The sequence below is a fragment of the Gopherus evgoodei genome, chromosome 1 (assembly GCF_007399415.2).
Source record: "Gopherus evgoodei ecotype Sinaloan lineage chromosome 1, rGopEvg1_v1.p, whole genome shotgun sequence".
In the NCBI taxonomy this organism is placed as follows: Eukaryota; Metazoa; Chordata; order Testudines; family Testudinidae; genus Gopherus; species Gopherus evgoodei.
The window spans coordinates 210,569,309-210,582,233 of NC_044322.1; the positions used below are offsets into that span (position 1 = coordinate 210,569,309).

Below are 12,925 nucleotides of genomic sequence, written 5' to 3' on the forward strand. Positions count from 1 at the left end.
GGGTAACAAACCTATGAGGTTTACAGATTTCATTATAAACTTTTTGGAGTAGGTAGGGGCTGTGTCTATTTCAACTGAATGTAAATCACTTTGAGGCACTATAAATTAGTAAATTAAAATAATAAAGTCAATCTTTAATCATATTTAAGTCAACAAAGTAAATAATAATAAAGTTAATAAGCGACGCACTTGGATACCTGCCACCCAGGGAGCTAGGTCTCAGCCCTACCCCCAGGGCTGCAGCAGGCGCATAGCACTGCACTTAAGGCTGCCCTGTCCCGTTTCGGCTGCTGCCAAGTCCCACCCTCTTCCTGCTGGGGGGGAGGGAGAGAAGAGGAAGGATCCTCAATATAATGTATGGGGGGGGGGCAGAATGTGGAGCTGTGCTGGAGTAGAGGGGGAGGGGCGGCTAGGTAAAGAGCTGGGAGGGAGGCATGTGGCGGGGGCAGATTGAGAAGCGCCCGCGCACTCTCCCCGCTCCACGTGCGCAGAGCGAACCCCGCCCCCTGCGGCCTAGCCCCGCCCCTCAGGATGGGAAGCCCCGCCCAGCCCCGTTGCCATGGGAATCGGCACCCAGCGGCCGGGATGAGCAGCTACGCGGTGACGGGGACGGTGCAGGCTCCGGCGGGCGGCGGGGGCCCGAGCCCCGGGGGCCGGTACCGCTCGGGCATGGCCCCCAGCAGAGCCTTCGACTTCCTATACGGTACCGGCGAGCGGCCCGCACCCGGCTGGGCCCAGAGACCGCGCGGGGGCGGTGCCAACCCCGCAGGCCCCGCCCGGCGGCAGCAGAGGGGGCGGGTTGGCGACGAGGCCCCGCAACACCTGATAGGCCGGGCGGGCTCGCGGGGCTCCGCCCCCTGCGCACGTAGCCCGCGTGCGGCCTCGCGCGAGCTGTGCTGCAGGGGCCGGCGCCACCGCAGGTCCAGCGCTCCCCGCGGTGGGATGCAGCGTGGCCGGGCCCGCGCGGTGCGATGCAGCCGGCGGCCGCAGGAGGAGCCGCTGAGCCAGCCTGGGCCGTGCTGCGGAGCCGTCAGTCGGTGCTGGGGGACTAGGCTGGGAAAGCGGATCTGGAAGAGGAAAAGGGGCTGCTCCGAGTACGCGGGTGGGGGGGAAGAGCTGAAATTAAAAGGCTGAAAGCAGCTTTAGGGAAAAAGGCGTAGGCAAAGCATGGAGTCACCTGCAGATGTGCCAGGCCATGCCTGGCGCATCATTCCATGGGGAAGCAGTAAACGCTGGCTGCCGCTGCTTCCGTTCACGGCCATGTACTTTAATAATTATGAGCGTTTAATTTCTCCCCACCAGAGCATGGTCCATTCAATACAGCAGCAGCATCGAGGCTGACGGGGGGAATCTGATGTGTAAAAGGATACTTGCTCATTTTTATTTGTCTTGTTTATTCTGTGAAGTAGGAAAACTGACTTCTTGTCAAGAGGAGCCTGGCTAATATTCCCTTCATTTTCTTTGAATCCATGTGATTGCTTATATTTCAGATCCCTTGTATGAGTTATCAAGTGAGAAGGACCATGCAAAGGCAAATGTCCAGGCTCATCTCATGTCTGACAAGATGGTAGGTTGTTTCAGCCTAAGACATCTTCAGGAGAGGATTTTACCACATTATTCCTTATATTAAAGGAATATGACTATATATTGTGATAGACCCTGGCCAGTTGGGTACAACAAAGTAGTAGAAGGCAGATATACTGGCCACTGGGTTAGCAGTTTTCTGTTCCCTGACTGACCAGAGCAGGGTCTGCTTATAGACTGATGAGAAGACCTGACTCCAATTAACCTGCAAAGAGTCAGGTGAGTCCATTAAGGTAATGTGAACACCTGACTGTAGTTACGGCCCTTTTGATACTATAAAAGGGCTCATTCCAGCCAGTCTTGGGAGAGCCAGAGGAGAGGAAGTGTGGCTGAAGGGTTGGTTAATGAAGACTCCCTTAACGATGATTTGAGGGTGTCCTAAGGTAAGAGTGAAAAAGGGAGAAGCAGGAGAGCTGTGGGAAAGTGGCCCAGGGAAATGTAGCAACTCTGGCAATGAAAGGTTGGCTGTCGACAGCTGCTACCATTAGGGTCCCTGGGTCAGAACCCGGAGTAGAGGGCGGGCCTTGGTTCCCTCCAACTGCCACTACAGCAGCACCTCCTGGGAAGGGAAGACAGGCCCTTGTCAGGACAGGAGACTAAACTGTTCTGAAATGAGCCCTAGAGACAACAGAGACTATGGGAGTTTGCTCACCAACCTCCTTGCTGCCTTATGATGAAAAGGGCTCAGTAGACTGTAACCCTGGTCCTAGAGAGAGAAGGGCTATGTGGAGGGTCACAGTGAGCTACTGAGGCTAGCATAAACCGCCTAGAAGGGCGGGACCCACAGGGACAAGGTCCGAGCTCTACCACAATATGTAAAAAATGTGATTGCACTTGAGCAATCTTAACTTCCTTAGACCAGCACAAGCTCTGTAAAGCAAGGAAAACATTTATACCAAACACAAGAATAGTTTAATAACCATGGCCACCACTGTCTTGGGTTGACTTTATACCAGTAGTCTAGAAATAAACAGTTCTCTATTCTGTTCCTAAACCCGTAAGTCATGTATCAGTGCTTAAGAATGGGACACCGCTGGATACCTCTGACAACTAGTCTATGGCTCGTTAAGGAAAGTTTTAGACACAATAAAAGAATTGGGTTATTGTGCCATTTTTTTTAACAGAGCACTTGAATTGTAAGTAGTGTTTCACACAATGCCTCTTACTTATCTTGATAGCTGCAGGTGAGCCATTTAGGCAGCATGCAAAAGAAAGAGGGATGTGGTCCAACTCCAGGGGTTGACAAAACAAGGACCTTTGGTTTTGTCCTGAGTTTATTCAGACTTTTTGTGAATGAGTAGGTTGGGAGACATTCAACTCTTGATGCACAGCCCTTCTAAAGCAAGCTGATGCCTTCCATACAATGGAGCTAATAAAAATGCATTATTCAAAGCCTGTTTCCTGTCTCCTCCCTCCCACTTATCCTAAATACTTTTTCTCTGAAGTTGTTCGAGGTCCTCTATGGCTGTGTCTACAGTACTAGCTAGTGGTGGGATTCTAGGGTTGACAGTTTTGGTTGGATGGATTCCTGGAGGTTTCATCACATGACATAATCTTTAATTCCTGGAGACTCCAGGACAATCCTAGAGGCAACACTATGGGATTCCCACCTTGCCTACATGTACTCACAGTACCTCTGGGGGTGGGATTCTCAGGTTGCCTAGATGTACTTATAGTAGCTTAATGAGACCTAGTGGGAGTATAAATAGTTTAGCCATGGTAGCACAGCTAAGCCATGCCGAGTATGTACCTACGGAGTTCAGCTGGATTTGTACTCAACACAGCTAAGCTGTGCTGCTGCCCATGCTACCATGACTATGCTAATATTTATATTCACACTAGCTCTAATTGATCTAGTGTGTGTATGCCCCCATTACTATAGTATCTGTAAAAGCAGCAAAGAGTCCTGTGGCACCTTATAGACTAACAGAAGTTTTGGAGCATGAGCTTTCATGGGTGCATGCATGCATCCGACAAAGTGAGTATTCACCCACGAAAGCTCATGCTCCAAAACGTCTGTTAGTCTATAAGGTGCCACAGGACTCTTTGCTGCTTTTACAGATCCAGACTAACACGGCTACCCCTCTGATACTATAGTATCTGAGAGTCACATAATCTGTATTTATCCCCACAAACCCCTAATGAGGCAGGGAAACACTAGTATCCCCATTTTACAGATGGGCGGCTAAGGCACACACAGTAATGTGACTTGCGCAAGATCACGGATGTGTTTTCACTCAGGCTTTGTCTACACTAGCACTTTTGTCAGCAAAACTTTTGTCAGGCAGGGATGTGAAAAAAACAGACCCTGACTAACATAATTTTCACTGACAAAAGTGCCAACATAGCTACTGCTGCTTGTTGGGGTTCTTTAGTTAAGCTGGTGGGAGAGCTCTCTCCTGCTGGCATAGAGTGGCTACGTGGGAGACCTTACAGCAGTGGTGCAGCTGCAGTGGTACAGTTGTGCCGGTGTAATGTATGTAGTGTAGACATTGCCTCAATCCCTGTAGGTCAAGGATGTAAATGGCATGATGGGAATCTACCAGTTACACCGAGTTGTTGACCCTGTTGGACTCTGCTGTCACTATGGTTTCTGGTATGGCTTCCGTGCAGATAGCAAAGAGAATAGAAATACCCACAGATCTTTCTGTCACATCTAGCTCTGAGCGCATTTTTTGTTTAAAATGTCTGATGGTGCACCAGAAACACCAGACTTCTGAAAGGGAGCCCTTGTATATTGGCTGCTACATATCCAGCCTATGTATGGGGTATTCCCTTTTGTCTGAAAACCCCAGAATCCAAATTTAGGCCCAAAGTGCATCACTTACTTGAAAATCTCCCCTTCATGTCAAAATCCCTGTTTAGCCAAATAAATCCCATGTTCCTCCATCCTATTTATTTTTTCCTTTTGATTTGTTTAAAATGTGCTTATCCACAGCTCTGACCATCTGAATAAGCTGCTGTCTGGTATATAATACAAAACAAGATGGCTTTGAATTCTGGGGCTATAATGTCATCTGATGGGATGAGGGTGATTGGGAAATGCTCTCATAAAGTTATCACAAACTTTGAAAGTGGAGTCCTCCTTCAGGAAAATGAGACAAATGGTGCCAACATTCAACCTTGCTTTCTGTCGTTAAATGCTTAGTCATAATGAGTCATCATATAGAGTAGATTGTATAGATCTTCATAGTATGACACTTCCTTTCTTACGTACTTTGATGAATAGTAAAATACAGATGCTCCCTGGGTTACGCAAGACCTGACTATGCAAATTCGCACTTATGGAAAAAGTTCCATAAACCAGAAATAGGATTTTCGAGTTGTGGAAATTTTTGTGTCATGTACAAATATACGTTTTCGACTTGCGCAAAATTCGAGTTACACAAGGCTTTCCGGAACAGAACGATTGCATAAGTCAGGGGGGCATCTGTAGCACAATGTTGACATTTAGCATATGTCTGTACTGCAGTTGAGAAGTGTGATTCCCAGCATGGGTATAGAGCAGGGGTCAGCAGCCTTTCAGAACTGGTGTGCTGAGTCTTCATTTATTCACTCTAATTTAAGGTTTTGCATGCCAGTAATACATTTTTAATGTTTTTAGGAGGTCTCTTTCTATAAGTCTATAATATATAACTAAACTATTGTTGTATGTAAAGTAAATAAGGTTTTTAAAATGTTTAAGAAGCTTCATTTAAAATTAAATTAAAATGCAGAGCCCCCCAGACCGGTGGCCAGGACCCGGGCAGTGTTAGTACCACTGAAAATCGGCTTGTGTGCCGCCTTCAGCACATGTGCCGTAGGTTGCCTACACCTGGTACAGAGACTTCTGCTATCTCTGCTTGAGCTAGCATGCTGAAAATAGCAATGTGGATGTTGAAACACAGGCTGGAGCTTGGGCTAGTCTCCTGAGCTCAGACTCCAGTGGTCAGGTGGGCTTGGACTCTGGCAGCTAGCCAGGCCCACAGGGTCTGTTTACCTGCACTGGAAATCACACCTTCCAGCTGCAATGTAGGCATACCCTTACAGTACATTAAGTGGGCTCCTAAGTTAGCACCCACTGAAATAAATGGGGCAATTTATATCTTAAAGCTGATTTCAGGCTTTCTGCCAACTTAAACAGATGTAGCTGCATCAGTTATACTTAGGCCATATTTTCAAGGATTTCTCTGCAGCTACATAAGTTGATACTTAGCCTCTCCATGCCCCTGCCTTTTAGTCCTGTATGTTCCTCATTTTGGGAAGCACTCTTTTACTGATTGATGTCATTAGAGCTTGTCGTCACCTCACCACCCAGAGTTATAGCTCTGTAATTCACAGTAACTTGTTTAATCTCTATATATTTCTCATGCCTTGTTTACATATAGACTAAAAAATACTAGTTGAAGCGATGATCTCTTTAGTGTTTCATGGAATTGCTAAATAACAACTGCCATTTCTCTTGTCTACATATTAAAATTAGAAAAAGATGCCGATTTTTAAAACCATGTTTAGCAGCCTGATCCATTATCCCTGGTACAATCTGCATTTGGAGGAAAGAAATCCTGTGCCCCCATTTATTGACCAAAGGTGGAGAGGCAGGGCCCAGCAGCGCCTAGAGGTTCTTCAGCAGCTTTCTAGGTAAGTGTCCTACCATTGGACTATATTTTAAATATTTTTTTTTTTAAAGCTCTTGTTTTCAATGTGAGCTGTAAAAACTTAAGTAGCTCCAGCCTGGATTACTGAAGTGATAGTCTTTCTCCTTTGTCCCTCCCAGGCTGAAGCTGACTGGATTGTCCTTGCTGTGCAGCCCAAGGGTTTATTTGGACTGGACTACGGCAGGGCAGGGCCGCCCGGGGGGGGGGGGGGGGCGGGGCAAGTGTGGCAATTTGCCTCAGGCTCTGGGCCCCGCAGGGGCCTCCATGAAAGTTTTTCGGTGCCTCTGGAGCGGGGTCCTTCACTTGCTCTGGGGGTCCTGGAAAACTCTCTCAGGAGCCCAGGCCTCCAGAGCTTCTTCTGCTCTGGGTCTTCGGCAGCAATTCAGCGGTGGGGGGTCCTTCCACTCCAGCACCTGCCACCGAAGTGCCCTGAAGACCTGCAGTGGGGGGTCCTTCCGTCCTGGACCCGCCGCCAAAGTGCTGGATGTTCAACGGTAATTCAGTGGTGGGGGGACCCAGGCCCCCTGAATCCTCTGGGCAGCCCTGGGGCAGGGCCGCCTTAGTGCAGGAGACCTGTTTGAGGAACTCTCTCCTGGAATATGTCCATTAGGATCCCAGTTCAGCAATGTACTTCAGCATGTGTTTAAGTGCTTTAGTGAATCAAGGGCTGGAGTCCCTCTGTAACTGTATTCAAGATTCTGTGTGAGGCCTTCCTATTTAGGTCAGCATCTGACCATTTACCCTCCCTTTTTCGGATGCCTCATCTTGTTTGGTCTCTTTTTTTCTTAGCCTGCCTTATTTGTTTTGACTAGAGTTGCTGATTACCTGGTCCATTTGGACTAGGGTTGTTTAAATACAGTTTTGTTGTTTTTTCCCTTATGCGAATCTAGGATGCTGTACAACAGGTGCTATATCAGTTAACAAAATAACACAGTATTATTTTGAATAACATGTTACATCTAAACTTACTTCCCAAACCACTTCAGAGAATTATGGTACAGAGGAAGAGGGAGCTGAGGATAGAGAGATTGTTCCAGTCAGACAATATGAACTGCAGAAGAAAGATTTTGCACCAGCTCACATGGAGAAGTAGAAAAGAGAATAGTGCTAGGCATGCAGAAAGAGTAGGGAAAGGAACACAAGGTTTGAAAAGTACAATAGGCTGTGTCATGTCTGTGGAGGGGTTTAAAATCAAAGAGGGCAATTTTGAATTGGATCCTGAAATGAATCGAGAGCCAGTGGAGTAAAGTAATGTAAGGAGACACTTGAGCTTGTCAGAAAATGGGCAGCACTATTGAAAGAGCTGGGACTCAGAAAGGCTATTTGGAAAGGCTAGACAGTAGCTGCACAAGGAGGGATGTTGGCCTGGATGAAGACTTCACAGGGTTTTTTTTTAAGCATACAAGAACTAATTATTTACTCTGTCGAGTCTTTATGTTACACTTTCAAGTTTTAAATATCACTGCCGTGCTCTTTTCCTCTCAGCTTATTTTGATCAGAAGTTGAATCTTGCCAGATTCAGATTTAAGATATAAGATGTACATTTTTAACAATTGGAACAACTTACCAAGGCCCATGGTGGATTCTCCATCACTATCTGACAACTTTTAAATCAAGATTAGATGCTTTTCTAAAATAGATGTGCTAGTTTAAACAGGAATTAATTTGAGGGAACTCCTATACCCTGTATTATACAGGAGATCACACTAGATCATCGCCAGGGCCGGCACTACCATTTAGGCAGCCTAGGCAATCGCCTAGGGCGCCAGAATAATTGGTGGGTGCCATTTTGTCGGAGGGGGCGGCAGGCGGCTCCGGTGGAGCTGCCGCAGTGGTGCCTGCGGAGGGTCCGCTGGTCCGCGGCTCCGGTGGAGCTGCCGCAGTGGTGCCTGCAGACGGTCGGCTGCTCACATGGCTCTGATGGATCTCCCACAGGCATGACTGCGGCAGCTCCACTGGAGCTGCGGAGCACCGGACCCTCCGCAGGCACCACTTTGGCAGCTCCACCGGAGCCGCGGGACCAGCGCGCGGGGCGGTGAGATTGCCGTCCGCCTCGGGCGCTCAAACCCCTAGCGCTGGTTCTGATCATCGCAGTGGTGCTTTCCGATCTTATCATCTTTGCATCAGCATGAAAGTATCAGCTGACAATAGCACTGGCTGTTCTCACATTTACTTCTTGCACTAACTCTATCAACAAGCTGCATCTAGACTCTAACCTGGTTTTGTGATGCATCTCCTTATGGTTGAAAGTGATTGAGTTTTAAAATATAATTAACAGTAATGAAACAGTGACTGTCAGAGTGACATGCAGGTTTCCATACCTATTCTTGTTTAGTGATTCCCAAAGTATATCTCATCATTTTACAAACTAAAAGGTGATTTTTTTTTTCTAACTTTGAGCACCTCAAACTGCACCCAGGACTTGAAAATCTAACTGGGCTTTTTCTGCCTCTTATACTTCCATTAGTAGTAGTTTTGCAACAGGAAGTTAATTGACAGTAGAACTGCTTGAAATTTGTTGAAATTTGAACAGATTTCTTAAAATAAAACATTAAAGAAATTAATTAATGAAAAATGTCCAGCATCCCCAGCATCAGCTCTAGTTGATAGTGTGACTGATGCAAGAGGCAGAGTATAACCCGGATTGCTCACCAGTAGCTGTGTTGGTTTTGCATGGCTAACAGGAGTGAATGCTTGTTTGTGTCAGTAAAGTCAGCAGATGTAACTCAGAGATACACAAGGAGCAGATATGTGGAGTAAGAAGGGGCTATTTGCCCAGTCCCTATTATGGCTATAGCTGTACTATAATGAGATAAGTAGCTTATGCTAAAACAGTTAGATCATGAAAATAAGTACCCGCATGTGCTGAATGAAATAAGAATCTGGATGGAGAAGCACTCTGACATGTGGAGACAATGCCAGTAGCAAAAGCCATCTGCTCAATTAACCAATTTGAACTGTAAGCAAAATTTTGCAATTAAAGGTTTGTCAGAGCCAGGAAAGCATTTCAGGTTCAGATACTAGCATCTTGACCCAAATATTATTTTGTTGCAATACATCAGGTAATACATCAGGTGCTGGGAAAGGATGATTTTAAACAACCTCGGCAATGTATTGTACGCCAGAGAAGGTTGATGAAGTCTCATTTTGTCCAGTGTTTGTGGCAGTGGTTGGCTAAACTATGGGTCTCTGAGTTCCAGAAAGCAACTCTTGAGCCTGTGATATGAGGTTCTTGGACTCAGCAGATCACAGCAGGCAGTACTCTGTTCAATCCAGATAGTCAAACCACATTTCCTACTGGTAATCTGTCTGTGTAAGCCACACCTCTGGATTTAAAATTAGGGCAACAACAAACTGCTTCATTTTATATAAATTAGTTTCAGGCTTCTGGTAAGTTGCCAAAGATAGTCTTAAAAATGGCTAAGTGTGACCTTTTTGAACTTGTGGAATGACTTACCTAGGGTTCTTAGCTGGTGCTGTGACATGAGGTTTTTCAGGGAACTCTTATTTCCTGTCTGTAACCTCTTTCTTTCATGGTCTCTTGAGCTCTCTAAGTAATGTACAACCTCTAAGAAGACATGGACAGGAAATTATACAGTCTGTTGCCCTACTTCAAACTCAGTGTAGGGTTCTCCAGGATGGAAAATTGCGGTGGTGGTGGGGGGAGTATTGGCTATTTTTACAAAGGCTGTATTCCAGCCAGTACACTCCTTAAGCTATCCGCAAGGTCAGCCTAATTCTTCTTTACTGGTGGAGAATGTGGAATGAAAATTTTAGAGCCAGTCTGTCATTTCCAGGTTTGATCAAAATCGGTGTAGCCATTTTTAGTTAGAGAGGGAGACTCTTCTCCTTCATTTGCTTCGTCCCCTCCCTTGTATTTTGTACCATACAAATATATTCAGATTCTTTTGCATGCCCACACATACAAATAAAAGTAACAGAATTTTACAAATTCAGATTTTTCCAGGTGGTTAATCTTCTTTGAGCAATAGTCTCCTGTCCCGAATTTTATTTTAACAGAAGTAATAAATGACTGACTATATATATTCACAGTGTGAAATTTCCATTTAGTTTAGAGCTGCAGTGTTATGTGACAGACTATAGAGTAATGTAAACTCATAATCTCGATCTTACTTATGCAGATACAGGTGTTTGCTGCTACTTCATTATAGAGTTTGAGGTGTATACGTTTTGATGATGCATTGAAGTATAGTTAAAACAGTATCTTAAAAAAAAATCAGAACTGCTTTGAACATACTCTCTGAAAATATTTTGATCTGTTTTTGGCTTTTTAGATCTCAACCTTCTCTTCAGATTCCTCAAATTGTGTATGAAGATCCTGAAATTAGTGGAAGGAACCGCTACAAGTATTTTGAACGGTAAGGAATGAATTAATGACTACCATATATGGAATAGGCCACATTCCAATCTGTCACTTTGCCTCTGACACTGGTGTAACTCCAGTGACATAAGTGGAGTTGCTCTGGAACACTGTCGCCATTGAGATTAGAATCTAGCCCGTTGTGTGACCGAGCACTGAAAAAATGTGAAATACTTAACTTGTGTAGGCAAGTTCAACCGCCAGTCTATGCTTCGTAGTTGCTTACGCATAGCCTTTGGCATTAGACCCAGTCATACCAAGGGAGAGATGCAGCTGACCCAGCTATTGTGGTTTTCCAGTCTCTTGGAAATATAAAAGAGGGATTTTTAACTTCAGTTTTGCTACCACTGAAACAGGCAGAGGGAACTACAATTTAACTTTTCATCATAAGAATGACTCCTCTTTCAGAACCACACCTCCCCTAGAATTATACTGGAGTCCTAGCATTGGTTTCAATTAGTATAGGACTCGAAACAACTGCTAAATGCCACGATACAAGAGTTTCCAATTTGGCACATATTCATGGCTCGTGTACAGGCTCAACTGCCTTTACTTCTGAGGACTTGTGTTATGCTATTAATGAATTTAGCCCCTTTTAAATCCAGCACATTTTGTTAGTCTGGTAAAAATTAATCAAAGATGTTTAGAGTTATTTTAGCAAAAGGAAGACACAGACTGGCTTGTTCACTGCCACAATTTTAACTTAAACTTTTTAAAAGCGTCTTAAAGAGGCTATTAGGAATGGTTGGTAATGAAACTAGGTTAATATTTAGTCTCCTCTGACATGGAAATTCCTAGTGTATGTTTCTAAGCAGGAATTATTAATCATAGACTGTCAGGGTTGGAAGGGACTTCCAGTCCAACCCCCTGCTCAAAGCAGGACCAATCCCCAGACAGATTTTTGCCCCAGATCCTAAGTGGCCCCTCAAGGATTGAACTCACAAGCCTGGGTTTAGCAGGCCAATGCTCAAACCACTGAACTATCCCTCCCACCAAATAATAGTAGTAATAATAATAATACTTCAAGCACATTTCACTTTAAAACTATCTTACTGCACTGAAGGAAACTATCATATTAGATAAACTTAAAATATGGTGGACCTTTAAAGCTGATTTATGTCATAGGATACCACTTCCGGATTTAAAGAAACCCAAACATACATACAATCCCGAGAATACACTCAATAGTAACCTTATTTTGGTAACTCTTTCTGTTCAACCCCAACTTGAATTACAACATGATTTTAGCAGTTGCTATCTTGAGACGTTCCAGCACTCAAAATTTATTATATAGTATCTCAGAAATTAGAACTTGAGGACACAGATCCAGCCATGCTGTCCCACTACCCCAGCTTAGTGTTTAAAGAGTTTACTGGCCTAGTTTAGCAGCCATTGTCTCTGAATTTTTTAGCATTAACAACTAATACTTTAATTCTTTGGCAGATAGAATTCAAAGCTGTTTTTAGGTGGGAGAAATATATATATTTTTTGGAGAGGGGGAGAGTTAGAAAGATCAGAGTAAGCTGAAGAGGGGAGACTTGTATAAAGAACAGTGAACATCACAATAAACCAGTGCATAACTTTATGAATAGTGAAGGTGAATTGGACTGTCATCACACACACCTCATATTATGTGAAGGTTTTCAAGGCAAGTGCTTTTTTGGTGGGGAGAAAAATATGTAGTAATGGACAAGGGGAGAACTTTGTAGTGGGACAGTATAGTAGCAGACCTACATCTGAGCCAACCAGTCTTCATATTGTCTCTCTCAATCCTAACTAAAATAAATATATATAATATGAACTAAGCCATTAACAATGTTGATCCTGATTCTCCTCTTCTCACCCCAGTGTAAATCAGTGGTGAGTCCCTTTAAATTAATGGGGTTGGGCCAGTGTAGGAAGTTGCTTAAATTAAAAGCAAAGTGGGCGCTTTGAATGAGGAAGAATTTTTCCATTTGGATAGAACAACAGTTCTCACATATTGGTTAAGAAATAATGGCAGAGTCTCTGTAAGAGATTAAAGAACTCCTAACTAATATGTGTTCTTAAACATGCAGAAACAGATCCTCAGCTGTTGTAAATCAGCACTGAAGTCAGTGGCACTACACTGTTTTACAACATCTGAGGATCTGGTCCACAGTTTTGCTAAGCTGTAATATTGTGTTATTGTGCATCTTACTCCCATGGCTGTTGTCTTAAACATGTTTTCTCTCTTTGCAGACCTTTCATCCCCTTTCATAAGCCATTTCCACTAAATGTTGCTTATGCAGTGGCAAAGTAAGTGGTGAGGTTTAGAAAAACAGTTACAACAGGTCAATCTTTA

General features: G+C 44.4%; 1 protein-coding gene across 2 annotated transcripts in view; it reads left to right on the forward strand.

The window, feature by feature from the left end:
* Positions 1-585: 585 nt before the first annotated feature.
* Positions 586-12,925, forward strand: part of MAATS1 (MYCBP associated and testis expressed 1) — a 61,633-nt gene continuing 49,293 nt past the window's right edge. The window contains exons 1-5 of one of the 2 annotated variants that reach the window (XM_030534109.1): positions 586-703; positions 1,491-1,567; positions 6,047-6,204; positions 10,517-10,600; positions 12,823-12,879. In XM_030534109.1, the coding sequence (XP_030389969.1) occupies positions 586-703; positions 1,491-1,567; positions 6,047-6,204; positions 10,517-10,600; positions 12,823-12,879 (494 nt within the window). Of the gene's footprint in view, positions 704-1,075; positions 1,095-1,490; positions 1,568-6,046; positions 6,205-10,516; positions 10,601-12,822; positions 12,880-12,925 lie in introns of those variants that run through there. The other variant, XM_030534119.1, reaches the window with a different exon arrangement.